At 36.7% G+C, this 19224-nt stretch overlaps 1 protein-coding gene across 3 annotated transcripts in view; it reads right to left on the reverse strand.

The window, feature by feature from the left end:
• myripb (myosin VIIA and Rab interacting protein b) overlaps positions 1 to 19224 on the reverse strand; it is a 281412-nt gene that overhangs the window by 234158 nt on the left and 28030 nt on the right. For all 3 annotated transcript variants that reach the window (XM_067434434.1, XM_067434436.1, XM_067434435.1), the window contains exon 2: positions 14314 to 14495. In XM_067434434.1, coding sequence (XP_067290535.1) covers positions 14314 to 14423 — 110 coding nt within the window. In that variant the 5' untranslated portion in view covers positions 14424 to 14495. The remainder of the gene's footprint in view (positions 1 to 14313; positions 14496 to 19224) is intronic.

The raw sequence follows: 19224 nt of genomic DNA on the forward strand, positions 1-19224 counted from the left end.
CTTATTATAATACACTTATAATGCAGGAAAAGCTCACCCCACACACTATTTAAAGGCTTTATGATGCCCAAACAATACAGCCATGCAATAATATTAGGTCAAACCTTAGAAACCTCACTTTAATTATTTTACTAAATGTTAAAGCAGCACTTGGCTACTTTTGCTCTCGGGGTCCCCCTACAGTTTGGAAAAAATAATGTCCTCAACTACTGTCGTAAGATCTGTCATCCTACAACAGGGGATGCCATCGTGCGTGCATTTGTTGACATGACAACCCTGATAGCCCTGAACTAGTGATGCGTGGGTCGTCTCATAGCCCGCGTACCCCGTATGTCTATTTAATGGTCGCGGGTGCGGAGCGGGTTGTAAAAATATATACAGTGGTGCGGTGCGGGCCAAATAACTTCATAAAAGTGGCGCCGCGGGTTGGTGCAGCACTAACAGTTCCCCTGAACACTGCAGGAGGAGTTCAGAGTTCTTCTGGCGTCGCGTGTGAAATGTCTTCATCCCAGGTAACGTTACAGTCAGTGGCATATGTTTCAGCATGTCATATGAATAAAATTTCATGGGTTTTATTTTTTTCAAACGCCAAATAATCACGATGCTCACGTTTACAAGCCAGCGTCATTATAGTAGTCTATTGGATACCGTTTTACAGAATCTATATGATACTTCAATTCAATGTTTGAGTGGTAGCTAATCACCATAACAAGCAGGACAGCATCGGTCGGGCACGCCTCCTTCAGCTCACGCCGACGAGCAAACGCTGGTCACATGTTGATCCTCATCCTGCCTTTAATCTCATCACTTTTTCGTTTCCTCTTATTGCTTTCCTCCAACAAAACCTTTTCTTTCTTATTTGTCTGTGCTGCTTCGGACATGACTATATTATCCGACGAACAAAGTTGGGCTCGCACGTCTGAATTTAAGGAAGTGTGGGTGTTGGTGGAAGTGACGTATATGCCGTAAAGCAGTCGAATTTTGTAGTTCTTTTTGTTCTCGGGTTACTACCCGAAACCCGAAGTTTAAAAGTACGATTAAAAACGATACAGACCCCGTCAGGCTATGGCAGACGTGTCATTCAACCTATTGCAAGTCGATTTATCATCACAAGAGTCTTAAAAAATATATTATGAAGGATGAAAAGTTACCTAGTGCTGCTTTAATTCTTCATGTGAGGGCCATAATGTACATTTCACTAATTAGGTTGAAAAATCAGGAAATGTAATAGCTGCCTTAATTTATGGCAGCCATCTTTGCATGTGCAACCAATTAATTTAAAATGTTTCATGCAAAAATGTTAAATGACACAAGTGTTACAGAAAACCTCAAGGCTTTTATTTTGAAGTCATTGTTAATGCAAACCATTTTTTTCTGTACCATTTAGAATATAAATATATTGATCTTTCTGCCATTTTTTTAAAGGTGGGTGACAACAAAACAACACTGAAAACAACTAGAAAAACAAAAAAGGAAATAAGATTCTAAAGGAAGTGACTGTATACATTAATGTGGATTTCAGGGCACTAAGATCGCAAGAGAGATAAACCATTTTTATGTTTTAATCTAAATTCCTTGTTATGCAATGTAGCAAATAACTAGTTCATCTTTAGAAATAAATGTGGTCACGCTTTATATTAGATGTATTTACTATGTACAGTACTTACATGGGGGGGGGGGGTACAATGAACTTACTGTGTTCATGTATTGCAAAACACTTTTGCTCCTATTGAGGTGGAATACAGGTAAGGTTAGGGGTATGTTTTGTGGTATATGGTTAGGTTTAAGGATAGGTTAAGGGGATAGGGAATGGTCAATAGTGTAATTATGGATGTATAATTACAGAAATTAATTACAGCTGTAATTTCAAGCAGGGATTTTTTAAATATAAGTAAGATGTAAAAACATGTATGACCACAACAAGTGCATAGAATCAATTTTTTAAAATATATTTTATATTTATTTTATTACATAGCAGAAGACCTAAGAGACATAATATAAAGTGGGACAATGAAGGTTTTTTTGCGTGCTAATGTGTCATTTTATCTTCATGTTCCACTTTAGTATCCATACACATACATAAATACACATTAAACACATATTTAAAAGTAGCCCATCCCAGCTGACTCACTGAAAATGAACTTACAATATAAAAGTCTGGAAGTACCAGGCTGCCACATGTGAAGAACATTAGTCTACAGGATAGTGAAGCACAAATAACCCTTGTGGTATCGAGGCTTTTAGGACTGTATTTTTACCATGAGTCTCTAACTCTTTATGGTAATATGCATGTCATGTGTGGATTCCATTAATGCAAGTCTGTTTTTTTTTAAGTTGCCTTGAGAATAATTTGCATTCTTCTCAGTCAATAATAAGCAACCATCCTTTATTTTTCCTCAACTAAAGGGAATTACCAGTAAGTACCAGAGCATTTTAACAGCATGCATACTTTTCAGTAAAAGATAACAGAAAATAGAGCATTTTAAGACTTTTTTATCTGCTTGTTTCTACTTCACTGTAAAAAGTGATCAGTTGACTTTTAAAAAAAAAAAAATTGAGGAAACCTGTTGCCTTAAAATTAACTTAAAAAATTAAGTTATGTGAACTTGACAACTGACCTATGGGTAAGCCCCTTCCCTCGAATGCAGATAAGCCAATAGCAGTTGAGTATCAGTTGCACAGGCACCGGAACTTGGACATCTTTAGGTTTCAGCGCCATAGAGAAACATCAGAAGATCTTAAGCTCTCATCTGTTTGATGGCGTACATGCTAAAAAAAATAATAAACAATTTGCCTGAGGTACTTTTAGCACTGATTCCAGGTATCCTGAGAGGATGGCTATGGAATTTATTTGATTCTCATATCAATGATATGGCAGTACCCTGGTTCCCTAAGGATTCAACCCAATCCCAATGAAGACAAAAACGTTCAATTTCTGATTGTGAGTCCATGCTAACTTACACAAACCTAAATAGCTAATTTTTCTCACATACAGTGCAGGTCAACTGGATGTTGTCATCTGCTTTTGCAATGACCATAACATGAGGCTTCTCCCGCTTGAAATGTGATCTGTAAACCCTCACGTCCAAATTAATCTTGTAAGCACCATATTTATTTTAGTCTAGATAGGGGTGGGAATATCTAGGCACCTTACGATTCGATTTAGAGGGCTGCGATGCGATTATAAAACGATTATGACTAACTGTTGCAGCATACTTAGTACTAAATTAATACAGACTTCAGTATATTCTGAATCACTAACATAAAGTAATAACCAACACCCTGTTATGTGCAATGAGCAATATAATCCTTCAGACATTCTCATGTTTGCTGTGTTTCAAAAATATTTTAGTTTAGTTTAACACAACTTGCATATAGTGTGGCTCTTATCCAGGTCATTTCCCTCTTCAACGTCACAGAAGCCGAAGTGCTTCCTAACATGCTTTTAATGCAGAGGGTCCCGGTGGGATTTCTCGCCCAGCCATCATGCGTCTGTAGTCAGCCGAATCTGGGCCATATACAGTTCAGATGGTGGACCTGCACTAGACATGACCAACATCTCTAGCTGTGTCTCATTTCATTTAATTTGGAAGACTGCGTCCTCCGGAGGACACATCCTGTGTAGGATGCAGTATACGGAGTGTCCTCAATCAGAATTAAACGAAACATCCTTTGTAGGACACACAGACAGGAAGTATCACGTTGCTATGCCAGCACGTTCAGCCTCTGTTACATATCTGTGTTTCTGTTGTGTTGTTTGTGTTGGTCACATGTTCCGTTGTCTCAGTTTCCGCCAAACTACTTGCATTTAAACACCACATCTATGCTTGCATGTATATCTGGCGGTGGTGCCATTTTTTTCCCCAAAAAATATTAAAATGGCGGTTGTTAACGACGACGCAAAGAATTGTGGGTTAGTGTCCTATTTGGAGTGTCCTACTCACCTTTGAAATGAGACAACCTTATGACGAATGGAATCTTCGAATGCGACCACCGGAGGACACAGCCTTCTGAAATGACACAGCTTCTGTTATGTGCACGTCACGGAGGGTCCGGGCGCTGCACTTTAGAGTTCCCGCACTTTAGAGTTGCGCCTTTGACGTTCCATCAACATTTAGAAAATCAATTTTTAGACATTTGAGAACTGATTCAGAATTGTCCACATCTGCATCACTATTCATCTAAGAATCAAACTTTCCCCCCACCCCTCTTCATAGCATGTTTAAGTCCCACTTGAATGATAATTGACGAGAGGTGGTCCTTCTGTGACCAAAATGTATCAAAAACATCTTGGGTTTTCACACTGACAACTGTCATTGTAAGACAGTTAGCAACTATGTTTGTTTGTTCCAGTAAGCGATAGTAACTAAGGGCTTACCCACATATATACATATTTACATTATTTTGTTCAATAGCACATGACATTATACTCACTTAATTTTAAGGCAACGGGTTTCTTCTCTTTTTTCATTTAAGTAAATTGATAATTTTTTACAGTGTTGGTACACATCAGTCGGCCTTATGTTGTGGCAAAAATTAATACAAATTAATTAAATTTACATAACTGAATAATAGACAAACCTTTGCAAATTGTCTTTATAAAGATTTATTATCTAGCAATAAAAGAGTCACAGTCTACAGAGTGACAACTGCAGACTAAACAACTGAGCTCCTTTTTAAACCCTTTCCAAGGTCAGCATCTCTGCAATCCTCCTGTAATTTTTCACACATACTTCATCTCTTTCATCCTGATGCTTGGAGCCTCAAAATGAGATGTACTGTTGATTTTAACAGTCAGGCGTAACAAACAGAAAACACATGCATGATGATTAGAATTATTTTTCTTCTATGATTACATTTTTTTCACCACACTTGCTACTGCAAAAAGAACAATATCTCATATTAGTATTTTAGCTGAAAAGGAATAATAGAAGAGATACTGAGTAGCTAATTCACTTTAATGATTCATAATTGAGTACTATCAAAGATTTATATATTTAGTCGCAAATGCAAAGCAAATTCAAGGAATTTATTCAATGAGTTGGATTCAGTTCACTGAGGATGTTTTGCTTCAATGCATATATATATATATATATATATATATATATATATATATATATATATATATATATATATATATATATATATATATATATATATATATATATATATATATATATATATATTATAAACCAATAAAATGTTTATATTTAGTCTTATTTTAATAAAGGACATTTGTCAAAAAGAATCTTTAAGTAAATGTTCACTCTGCTGATATTTAAATTTACACTTTACATTTGAATGCACTCCTCTGCTTTGCTTTCATGAATACAACTTTTTTCCTCATATCTTATCACATTTATCTTTCCTGGTAGATGGATTGAATATTTATGAGGCAGGGCAATATCAATTAAAGGTTCATTGCATTTTGTGGAAGCGGAATGCATTATCCCCTTTACTTGGCTCCCTTATTGACCTCAAATAGGAATACATCTGATTACATTCACCAAAGTTCAGCAGTCCTCATAGGCACTATATTGTAGATTCTCTTTCAGAATGACAACACAAATACATAAGCGTAGCTTTTTGTTTATTTGGATGTGTAAATAGTCATCTGTTGATTCAAGGTTAAATGCAAGCTGCTCAGCAGTGCTTATAGAAAGAAACATATATGTGGTGCACAGCCGAGAACTCAAACTCCGTTCCAAGACCTAGTGAGTTGATTCTCTCTTGCTATCCTTATACAACCTTCTATGGTCATAGGGCTGGAGCCTATCCCAGTTATTGAGTTGCCTAACTAGAGATTTTTTTTTTTGCCATAGCTTCACTCCTGATATGAAGGCTGTTTCAAACAGTAGGCAGCAAATTTTAACTACCTCATGTGGTCCGGCATTGCAAAGTAGCATTGCATGGATCAACTGTGGATATCACTTTTAGCATGGATTTACAGAGAAAGTATGTTATCAGACTTGCTACTTCCAATAGATACATAGACATGCATCTGTGAGCATGCTGCTGCTGCATACATATACATACACAAATCCTATAGCATATCTAGCTGGCATGTGAAGCTGGGGGAGGTGGTGGGTTTTAGAGAAACACTGATAACATGCTGCAGGACTACCCTACAGCAAACTCTAAACAAGACTATTTGAGCAAGTTGAGCGAAGGTCCAAATCAATGCAGTTTAAAAGGGCTTCAGAGGCTCTAAGGGACTTGGAAAATTAACCTATTTTCAAAAAAAGAGGAGTGTTCCTTTAATCTGCATCCAAATCTCCACTCTCTGTATGTGAGTGATGCATGCATCAGTGTGTGCGTTTGTGCTTCATAATGTGCATCAAACAATTTAATTGCACACCTTCCAGCCAATCAGAATCGAATATTCAGACAGTTATTGTTAAACTAAAGTGTTGTTATAATATTACTGATGATTTCCAGTGAAAACACTAATAACTTTCATTAGAGCTGTGTGTGACTATAAAGATGCTGCTGCCACCTTATGACAATATATTTACACTTTGAATTAAATAATTCATAGCTCATTGGGAAAGGATGGATGATGCCCTTCAATTTGTTTGCACTAATGAATGCTACTACCTACAAGCTGCACTAACTAATAACACTTTGTTTCATATATATTTTTTCTATATCGTCATAAATATTGTTATTGCAAATATTCTTGAAATATCCTGATATAATTTTGAGGCTATATCGCCCACCCCTATTGTAGTGTCTGTTTTCTAACTGAACTGATTTTATGAAAATGAGCGTGGTGGGCAAGTGATCCAGTATTCCAGTAGCTGTAGCTTTAAGAGTGGCATCGCAGTAAACAAGTACATTCTGGGATTTGATGTCTTTCATCCCCATGAGACAAACACATTTTCTGTCTTTTCTCAGTCTAGAAGGCACCACATTAAAAAATAATTTCACATTTCTACTACATTAATTACCCAGTTTAAATACATAGCTTAATACTAAATTACTGAAGTAACCCTTTAAGGAACTTGCACTAACATATCTTAAAATATGTCAGTGGAATTGATTTGTCACAAGATGCACTCCATTAATGTTATTTTTTCTAAGGCATGTTTAAAAAATCTACTTAAATGTCCTCATTTAACTAAAGCCTACTCCTGGCTTAAAGGGTTAGTTCACCCAAAAATTAAATTGATTGAAATTGTCATTAATGACTCACCCTAATGCCGTTCCACACCTGTAAGACCTCTGTTCATCATCGAAATACAGTTTAAGATATTTTATCTTTTAGTCGCAGAGCATATGCAGTCTATGCACACTTAACTGTCCATGTCCAGAAAGTGAATAAAAACATCATCAAAGTAGTCCATATGTGACATCAGTTGGTTGATTAGAATCTCTTGAAGCATCAAAAATACATTTTGGTCCAAAAATATCAAAAACTATAATTTTATTTACCATTGTCTTCTCTTCCGCTTTCCTCCAAAAAGATTCAAACAGTTTGAATCGATCAATGATTCGGGTCGCCAATGTCACATGATTTCAGCAAGTTCAGATTGCGTCAAAACGCCAAACCGCTGAAATCGCGGGAAATCGGGGGTCTTACGGGTGTGGAACGACATTAGGGTGAGACAATTTCATTTTTGGTTGAACTAACCCTTTAATCTAAGCCCTGTCTGTAAAAACAAGGCTTAAAGTTTTAAACATTTAGACCTTATAAACAGATAGACAGAACAACAAGGGACAGAAAGACAGCGAGCAGCCAACTAGATTTTTAAACACAGCTTCAGTGTCCTAAAGACTTTGCATTGTGAGAGGTGCTTAAATTGTGTTAGTTTATAAACTGTAGTGTTTATCTGGCCTTTGATTATCTTACTAGATTAGCCAACAAGACAACAATCAACTTCTGTTTGACTGTCATTTTAGCTTTAATCTTGGACAGAAACACTTGTCCAATAGCCAATTGGACTTGAGCACATTTTGAGCCAATACTGTGTGCCCAGACGTGTCAAGTGGATCATGTGTCTGTCCCTGCCGAGCAGGGCTTTAGCACAACCAAACTACTTTACAGCAATAGGACTGACACAGCAGAACCAAAGCCAAGCTGACAGGACTTGGGCCAACACCGCCATCAACTGAGGGACTGAAACAGAGACAACCAGACACTGGTGCCAATGTAAAGAGAGTGGGAGGAGAGAGGGATGACACAGTAGACCAACAGCCAAGGTCAGGATTTTAATTAAAAATATAGATTACATTTAGGTTTATTTTTCACCATACCCTATAGTATACCCCCAGAAAACCTGGAATAACCGCCACTTGTCACATGAGATCATTCTGTTATTCTTTATATTATTAATATTATGATATTTGTGCCTTTTTTTTTAAACTTGATGCTGGTCACAATTCACTGCCATTATGGACAAGCCCGAACAGAACTTTGGGTGAACTATTACAGTTTTATCCTGGAGCCATGCAAATGTCATTTTAACCAACGTTACACTGAGAAACAATTACCATCTGAATAGTGTTTTAGTCTAAACACACAACCGAGTGTCTTGCTTTTTCATTTTACAGAACTCCTCTGTTGATATACAGTACAAGGACATTAGACCACTCATCTCAGTGTGCATGTGTGTGTGTGTGTGTGTGTGTGTGTGTGTGTGTGTGTGTGTGTGTGTGTGTGTGTGTGTGTGTGTGTGTGTGTGTGTGTGTGTGTGTGTGTGTGTGTGTGTGTGTGTGTGTGTGTGTGTGTGTGTGTGTGTGTGTGTGTGTGTGTGTCTTACCTCAAGTTATTCAGAAGCTCCAGATGGTGTTTGATCAACAGTCAAACATTTTAGGATGTTACGAAGCTATTATAATTCTAGCAAGTATCTGATTGGCTATTCACAGATGAAGGGAAAGGTCATGACCTCTCAAAGATGGTAATTCTGCACAAAGTTCTCAGTTGACTGTGAGCTCTGCATATTTCTAAGATATTGATATATAAAATAAAGCATGTGTGATCACAGATCAGGGATCATTCTGAATTACTGTAATAAAGGCAAGTGTATAAACCATCGCTTAGCCATTAGGAATGTGCCCAAAGCCTAATACCTTATTCAGAAAGGCCTTGATAATGGCCTCAAAACAATAACGAAATCTACCAAATAATAGAAAGAATATTTGGCATACACAGTAACTCCTCGTGTTTTCTGGATAACTGGTGAGCCAGGGGATAGCACAGCATGTGTGAAGTGAATGAGTGTAAACTCTATGAATGAAATGAATGCACATAGCATCCATGTGCATCTCTCAGAAATAAGAGCTTGGTAAGAGTAATATATTAACTAAAATACTACATCATACACATTTTCTACTACTTGAGATGTCTATTTTAATGATTTAAACCTTGTATGATATGATAGGCCTACACAAATAAATGAAATAAGCACAACAAGACTGCAAATCAAATAGTAGTAGTCTCTTTGCATCTCCCAGAAACAAGCTCTCTGTCAAGAGTAATATAAACTAAGATCCTAAATCATCACTCACTCTCTCGGAGACGGCAAGCATTATAGCCCATTCTTTATCATTTCAGATTTGCCTTTGTATGCATAGTAAACATCAGAGGCGGACAGTAGAGGAGTATTTTTACTTTCTACTCAAGTAAATTTTTGTGTATACTAATATCAGTGTTTTTCTTTAGAAAATGTTTACTTTGCTGCATTCCAAAGCATAATATATAATGTCATATTTTTTACTGCACTACATTTCATAAATAAAAGTTGCTTTTTTCTTACCAATTACATTGAAAATGTAGTACTTTCTTACTTGTACTCAAGTAAAACTTTGAATACTTTTACTTTAGTAAGTATACAGTGCCACATTTTTAATGTAATTAAGTATTAAATTATATTCAATATGAAATATACAGGCGCTGGCCATCTAATTAGAATATCATTGTTGATTTATTTCACTAATTCCATTCAAAAAGTGAAACTTGTTAAATTTACTTTTATCAAAGGAATATAACTGTTTTTGTTTTTAGCCCAGGCGAGACGCTTCTGACGCTGTCTGCCTTTTAAGAGTGGCTCCACACAAGGAATGCAACAGCTGAAAACCATGTCTTGCATACGTCTGTGCGTAGTGTTTCTTGAAGCACTGACTCCAGCTGCAGTCCACTCTTTGTAAATCTTATCCACATTTTTGAATGGGTTTTGTCAAGTCACCTTTATTTATATAGCGCTTTTACAATGATGATTGTTTCAAAGCAGCTTCACAGTGTTAAACAGGACAATACTGCAAAAAATTTTTGATTCGGCTATGCAGTCGTTCTAGAGAAAACTAGGTGATGTTATCAGCCTATTTTAATTTATCATATAGAGACAATATTGGCAGATCGGTATAGGACTGCACGATATTGGAAATAAATTACATTGCGATATTTTTTCCCCCAACGATATATATTGCGATATTGAGAGCCAACAATCTAGGCTAAAGTCAAGAATTACCATTCCATGATATTAATAATTTCACTAATAAGCAAGCTTCATTACAAGTGACAAAAAGAAATGCTGGAAAGTATGTGTAAACATTAAAATAAACCTCCAATAGGTGGCAGCAGGTGACCGTCTTAATGAGTGAGTCACTGAGTCGTTCAGTTACACATTTGTTGCTGTGAGTGAGACGTGTTACGGGTCTGCTGTGAACGATTTTCACTGCTGAAATAGAACAAAAACACTAAATATTGCATATGTAAGTGACTTTAAGTGAATGTTAATTAGTTGTTTATGGAACAGTCATATGAAATCAGTGTCATTTTCAGTCGTGATGGTATTCAGGAAAACGCTCACATGTTGTAATTTCTCCTCGAGAGTCTGCACGAGCGCCACCAGCGCGACCTTATTATCGTCAGTTCATTATATATTATTACCCACTATCGATCGCCATTTGCCACTTACACTAAATTAATGCACAAACATTCTTGCATTTGGTGATTCGCTAGTTATTTTTTGTTTTAATCAGGCTCTTGTCCATCAAGCCAGTAAAATTCTCTTTCACTTGTCCCTTCAAAAAATCCACAAGCGTTAATGTCGAGCCCTGCGTTGTATTCATCGAAAAGAGCTTTGTGGTGCCGTTTTAAGCGATCAGACAAATTGGTGGTATTTTCTTGTTTTGTGGCCACAACTGTCTGACACTCCATGCAAAGCACCTCTTTTTGGTCAACATCCTCCTTTTTGTAGCCGAAATAGTCCCAAAAAGATGATTTCTGGTACGAAACCTTTTCTTTTCTTTTTTTGCGGCGGATCCTCTTTGTTGCACATATAACGTACGATACAAAAGGGTACGATATTGCCCACAACCCATTGCAAGTTGGACGAGGATTTGATTAGAACTACAAACGCGGATAAAAAGCTTAAAAAAACTACAAACATGACGGATGTGCGAGTCCGACGGTTAAGTAGAGAAGTTTAGATAAAGGGGCTTGAATGACCAACTATCAATATTTAACCTGACAAAAATAAATTTATTCAGTGTTGTCCACATTATATTTCACCTGCAGCAGCATTGTGAACTTTTGTAATGACATGTTTGGCCATTAACTTTTAAATGCATCATTATATTTAAACTGCAAACACACGAGGAGAGTCTCTGCATTAAAGACCCACAAATGGCAGATCAACGTGCAGCTACATTTCTTTCAGATATGGTAGGAGATTAAACTGAATGTGGAGGATTTGAACTGTGACGAATCTGACGATGATTGACAGGGCAGTTCAACGGTGATGGGATGCACGTAACTAAGCGACAGAGTCCGTTAAAGAAGGTGAAGTAGTATGTCCCGAAGCTTGCATACTTTTCTGCTACACACTCAAATGTATACCTTTTCTTCACAAAAAGGGTACATACTTTTAGGACGTAGTATAAGTAGGTGAATAGGGACGCAGCACATTTAAAGGCTTTGCAGGTGTTTTGAGTTAATTAGCTGATTAGAGTGTGGCACCAGGTGTCTTCAATATTGAATCTTTTCACAATATTCTAATTTTCTGAGATACTGAATTTGGGATTTTCATTAGTTGTCAGGTATAATCATCAAAATTAAAAGAAATAAACATTTGAAATATATCAGTCAGTGTGTAATGAATAAATATAATATACAAGTTTCCCTTTTTGAATGGAATTTGTGAAATAAATCAACTTTTTTTTAAAAAATTATATGACCAGCACCTGTATTGCTGTAAAAAGTACAATATTTATTATTATTTTTTAATGTTGTGAAGTAAAAGTTTTCCAAAGAAGAACACTGATAAAGTACATATACTTGAAAAACAAAATTACTTTGAAAGTAAAAAATACTTCAATACTGTTCGCCTCTGTTATTGTAAGTAATTTCAACCACTGAATATTTTCTTTTAACTCCCAATTCTGTTCTCTAATCTGCTATTTTACAGAGAGTCTGACTCAGTGGCACTGGCATAGCCGTGGGCCAGTATGTACAAATCTTTTAACGGGCCTTGAACAAGAAGTGCAATGCAGAGGTGCTTATGCAGCTTATCCAGAAAATACCATGCCAAAAACATTGCTTTGCAAAGGATATTTATAGCTGTTTGGTTTTTTTTTTCATCCGAGTAGCCTGATAAATACGTAATCTCTGTAAAGTAACAGACCCAACCCAATAGCATTAGTAATAGTACAAAATTATCTATTCAGTAAGTTACCTAATAACTAGTGTAATTATAATAATTAGTGTTTCATCTAAATCTTTCATTTTAATCTAAAACTAAGACAAAAATTATGACTAAAAACATGATACAAATACATAAATCTGGCTAAGAAGCTCTCAGAAAATACACTGAACATGAAAATATATCCTTTTTCACAGACAGCGAGGACCTTAAGGGGTCTATGACATACTGTTGATTCATCAAAAAAGAAGCCAAAAGATCAAGACCAAAGTGAGTCAAGTCTGACAATTTTCAAAATTATAACACTGAGATATCTCAAGATCCATAACCTCTGCCCTCTGAAAAAAAATAGCCTTACAACCCACTGTCAAACTGAAGTGCTGATATTGTTTTAAAATACACTTCAGACTCATGGATAAGTTGAATCAGATTTTGGCCGCAAGAACAATCCACATCCACATGTTCATTCTACTTAGGAAATGCAACAGCAGTAATGATAAACAGCTTTAGAGCATAAATATCAGAAATCACAGCCTGGAGTGTTTTTCCCAAAGCATTGTTAGCCAACTATGGTCACAAGTTCTGTCTTTATCAACATAGTTCAACGAGTCTGTTTCCCGAAACCATATTTCCAACAAACATTTGCAAACAGCATCGCAAACTTGTGTGTTTGTAATGACAGACCTCAACCTGTGGTTAGAAGCATAGTTTCTTGTTTGCATGATGTGGACTTAATAAATCCTTATCTTGAGCAAAATAAGCAAGCTGACATTATATATTTTATATGTATCTATATACACAACCTATATATATATTTTTTTTTGAATACATACACGTTGTTTATGTCTTTTACTTTGTCAAATGATTTCGCTCTAGTTCATAAGAACAAGCCTATGATTGAATCTGGAAATAAAGTAAAATAACTGAGAAAAATAAGACCAAATCCTTAAATGCCATTTCCAAATTTTATAGCAAAACAATCCTGCATGAATTTGATCTCAAACTAATGAATTAAAAGCAGGTATTACTCCACCACCTGTGTGAAAACATTAACGGACATGGTTGAATGACATGTGCGACAATATGGGAAACAGTCGCGAGCTAGTTGATTTCGTCAACAATGCAATGTACTATGGTAGTTAACTTTTGTTGCCTCATATACTAAATTACATACAAATTATATAAAATCTTGACTTATAACCCAAAAGCTTATCTGGCGAAACATCCAGTTTGTACCATTTGTGCGCAATATTCCACGTCTTCTAAAGTTTAGTTTGAGAAATAAAACTAAATTATTGCTACTTTACTGCTATTTGCTGAAAATGTTGCTTATTTTAGCTCTTAAATTTCACATTTGCACTTAATTCAACATCACATTATTATTGGCCACGAGAACTCAAACCTGGCACAGCACATATTAGGGCACCATCTTTGAATTAGCATAAGAGCAAATGATGACAATGTTCACTAAGGGAGGCTTATATAGATGGCAACAACAGGACATGTGTGTCAGAGCAACTTCAGTGTCTCTTATTTTTCCTCATCAACCAATGCAAAGAAACACATACAATCTCACAAACAGATACACATTCAAGAACTGCGAGCATAAATAAAAATAAAAAATAAAATAAAATAAAATAAAATAAAATAAAATAAAATGTACTTTTACCTGAGTCTCTCCTCTTCCTTCTTACGTAGTTGCATGTCCCTCTGTACCACTCTGAGCACATGCTCCGCTTCATCATTGCTCAGACCAGACAGGTCCAGTTTACGTCCCATCACTGCGTCAGAGTCAAGGGTCAAGATGCTGGAACCAAAAATTGTTGTCCTTTACTTCTTTCAAGATAAAGCCTAAAGGAATAAAAGAGAAATAATTGTAATTATGTAATCTATAGATCAAAGTTGTCTATACAGTAGGGTTAGTGGCATCAAATCTTTAAAAGGCATTTGTTTTCTCAGTTATACTTGTGGAATAATCTGTTTGTTACTTTTGGATGTATAGAAATCAGGACTACAAAAAATGTATAACTGCTTAGGGAGTTACAAATCCCTTACAAATAGGGAGGCTATTTGTGTGGTATCAACTGTTCACCCAGAATTATGTAGCATAAACCATGCATAAAAAAATGCATATTTTATTTAATTATTAATAAAATAATAATTAAAAATAAATGGTGTAGTTAGAATTAATGTTTTTGTTTGTTTGTTTGTTGTTGTTTTCTTTTCAAAAAAATGTTAACCAATAACAAAATATGAGAAATTATAATTAAATTAGAACAAGTGCCTGTGACCTATAAAAAGCTACATTTTATTTGTTCAGTTTTACATGGATAGCAGCTTAAACAAGAGAAAAGGAGGATTGAGACAACGTAACATCACACACATGTAACTCTCTTCTCTATTAAAAGATTTTTGTAGTCGACTAGTAGTCGTTCATTTAAACGATTAGTCAACTTATCATGCTTATTGTAACATTACTGCTCTGAGACCGAAGGTAGGATATCCAAATGCAGCTTTACTTGAGAGGGTAATCTAGCCTGACAAGCCAGACCCACATCAAGATGTTTGGACTGGAAACTCACCATTGACAGGGCTCAATCCAAGGGGCGGGATAAACGGTTGTCTTTCAAACTCACTCTGTGCGGCGTGCAAGCAACTGGATAGTGCTACAACCAACCAGAGCAACGAAGGTGAAGCAGAGCTTGTTGAAAGATTAAAATTTCGCCGTATCCAGTCGGCAAAACTCAGAACACATCTTCCCTTCTTAAGAATGACTTCAGTGCTGTTCTTTGTTCTTTTCTCAGAGAAAAGCTTAACTCAGAGTCTTCCAGAGTCACGGTCAAAGCTGATTCGAAAGACCGTCGTTCGGTTCGCCAGTTTCTGTGTTTACTAGAAGCACGCAGCTCGGCCGTCATTATGTTAAGCCCCGCCCACTGACTCTATACACAATGTGATTGGCCCGACCAGAGTTTAGCGTTTACAGCTCAGAAGGGTATTAAAAGTTGCTAGACTACACTCGCGGCAGATTAGATTTGCTGCCTCTAGGGTGCGTCTAGATTTCTAGGCTAAGGACCACAATCATAGTTAAAAGCAGGCAAAAGGTCATACCAGTGATTTGTACTCGAGACTCGGACTCGGTCTCGAGACCATATTTTAATGGTCTCGGTTTTGTCATGGACTCGGGTCCATTTGGACTCGGAATTGACTCGTACTCGAACATGTTAGGACTCTGACTTATTTCCGAGGCCACTCAAGTCCCGTTCAAAATATTCATGATTATTACTCTATGTTGATATTTCTAGTTAATAATTGATGTTTGACACTTCCAATGATGTGTGGTTTTCTTAAGCGCAACTGCTCAGAGGTGTAGTTTATGGGGGGATGTAACCAAATCCCATTGAAATCCCTCAGTTACAACCCTCCTAATATTTCAACATGAAAATCACAGTAGATCAAAAGAAAAATGTGTAGAATTCATTTGTTTTGAAACAGTAATTTTGTTCCTGATCAAATATGAGTTTGTCAAAATAAATAGGACAAAAAATACTCCCCCTTCATTGAACTGATTGGTAACACCCAACCAATGAGTCGCACTTTCACCAAAACAACGTGAGTGTTGTTTGAATGGGAGAGCAAACGTTAGCGCCAAAAATGAAGAGAAGCGCTGCACAGCGGACTATATTTAACTGCTAGTCAGAGAGGGATGCAGAAAAAGAAAGCATGCACTGAGAATGAGGGATGCGAATATTGTGTAATAGCTAAGTACACACCACATATATTTAGCTAGCTAATCAATTGCAATGTATTTAGCTATAACTATCAGTATAACAAGTTACCAAAGCAGCCGTCTGTTTTGCTATTTCATTGTTCAATAGTGTCTGTAATTGTCAATGACAAAATAATTCACATCGGTTTTTGTTTTCTTCCTAAATTAATCTGACTTTTGAACGAACTGTGTGAATGAACGAATTAAGTGGCTCACTCATTAAAACAGTGAATCGCTGCTGCCTTCTTTTTATAATCTCTACTAGTTAGAATTTTATGAATAATTATACACAAACTTCATAACGTCATGAGATGTATAATCTCTTAACATGTTTTTATAACAGATTCGAGATTAATATACCGGCAGGGTAGAAAAGTCAGCAGAGGGAGATGAGGAGCAGGAGATCAGGTAAAAAAAAACAGCAGCTTTGTAAAGTTAGGTTGTACAGACAGACAGACAGACAGACAGACAGATAGATAGATAGATAGATAGATAGATAGATAGATAGATAGATAGATAGATAGATAGATAGATAGATAGATAGATAGATAGATAGATAGATAGATAGATAGATAGGTAGATAGATAGATAGATAGATAGATAGATAGATAGATAGATAGATAGATAGAGATAGATAGATAGATAGATAGATAGATAGATAGATAGATAGATAGATAGATAGATAGATAGATAGATAGATAGATAGATAGATAGATAGATAGATAGATAGATAGATAGATAGATAGATAGATAGATAGACTCGGACTCGACCCTTTTTGAACTCGGACTCGACTCGGACTCGACCCTCTCTGAACTCGGACTCGAATGAGCTGGTCTCGAATACAACACTGGGTCATACACTGGCAAACAGTCCAAAAAGGCAAACAAGACAGGAGAGACAGGCAAACAGGTAATCCGGGAAACAGGCAAGAAATCCAACGAACCAAGAGACATGAAACCGTGGATAGGGATGGCTGACAAGAACCTGACGTTTCGACGCTGTGTCGAGATCACGAAGCGCAGATGCTTCGAAACACTGCTCCGAACTGTGATTCGAAACACCCATGTCTTGTGACTACAGCTAAACGAAACACCTAAGTGTTTCATCAGGGGCGCCTGTCGAAACTGCTTTGATTAAAAGGGGCAGGGACAAACCACACAGTCACACATCTGAATGTACCTCATTCCCCACAGTTTAAAAGGGATGTTAATCCATCTTCACCTCGTGGGTTTTTGTGAGAGGAGAGATTTCTAATATAAGTGAGATTTATAGTGCGTGCGCTTTGGTTAGTTATATTTAGGCTAGATTTAAATGAGATATATTGACTGGTAGGTCAAGACAGTGACAGATAATTAGGATAGATATAGGCTACTGACACATTCATATAGGCTTTATAGAAGTTAAAGTCCAGAGCAATAACAGTCTTTGCTGGGGTTTGTTGGTGGCCCTCCAACAGGGTAAATTCGGGAAAAGTTTGATTTTCCAGATCGTTTCGTTAGTGATGAAGGAGTTGGCTGAAGCTATTCGGACGGTAACTGTTTCTCGTGGGGTTGGAAGGTATTGCCATCATTTAAGTTACAGGGACTGGTCAGTTATTTTATTGCCGTCCATCTCTCACCACCCGCGTAAAAATCTCCGGCCGAGTTACCTACTGCTTTTGACAAACGCAAGGTCGTGTGGATGTAATAGCTGTCCGAATCCACATCTCTGAGTTTTCAACAATATATCACTTCAAAATTCACTGTTTGTCATCATTTTTGACCACTGCAGAACACCATATGGTTGCTTTGCTGTTATTAGGATGTATTTATAGACTTGTATTTCCTTAAAATGCTGGCAAGTATTTAGAAGAGCAATATATTTCATCACCGCTCAAATAAATTAAAATAAAAGCACTTAAACATTTCAATTGGTCCGTTATTTATAGCAGCATTTATTATCATACCAAGCATATGACATTTTATTTACAGCATACAATGATGTTACGGATCACATGAGCGCCACATTCCCGATCACAAAACTCTCCTCTCCACCGTGGCGTGAATAAATCACAATCCAAATGCACGAGTTTTAGGTTTTATCCTATAGTTTTATTACTGAGGTGGCATGCACATGTGCACTTTTATTTTGTCGGATTTTCATGAGTGAAACAGATCCAAAGTGGCTCAGGGCAGATCAAATAGTTTTAAAGCTCAACAGGGTCCCCGCCTTCACTGAAATAAACCCTTGTCAATGGAGAATGGCCAGACTCTATGTACAAATGAAATGTACGAGAGTCTGGTAAAACCAGGCTAGTGTCAAACCGTCACACTGCTGAAATCATTTGATTTTGGCGATACGAATCATGAATTGATACATTACTATACAAGTCGCTATTTCAGAGTTTTTTTTGTGCACAAAAACTATTCTTGTCACTTCATAAAATTATTTTAGAACCACTGTAGTGATACGGACTTTTAACAACATCTTTAGTGGCTTTAATGGGTCTTCAGAGAGGAAATTACATTGGTGTCAATGAAGGCCTTTCTGAGCCATCGGATTTCAACAAAAATATCTTAAGTTGTGTCAAGGATGAACAGAGGTCTTACGGGTGTCGAATGACATGAGGGTAAGTAATAGATGACAGAATTTTCATTTTTGGGTGAACTAACCCTTTAAGGTCAGCTGACCAGCTGGTTTTGAAGATTCCTAGAACTAAACAATGAAGTGGAGATCAAGCTTTTGTAGCGATAGCTCCAAAACTTTGGAATGCCTTGCCATTTACTCAGATCGCATCCATATTAAAGGTGGGATAAGTGTTATTTCTAAACCGT

This window comes from Pseudorasbora parva, chromosome 24 (assembly GCF_024679245.1).
Source record: "Pseudorasbora parva isolate DD20220531a chromosome 24, ASM2467924v1, whole genome shotgun sequence".
Classification (NCBI taxonomy): domain Eukaryota; kingdom Metazoa; phylum Chordata; class Actinopteri; order Cypriniformes; family Gobionidae; genus Pseudorasbora; species Pseudorasbora parva.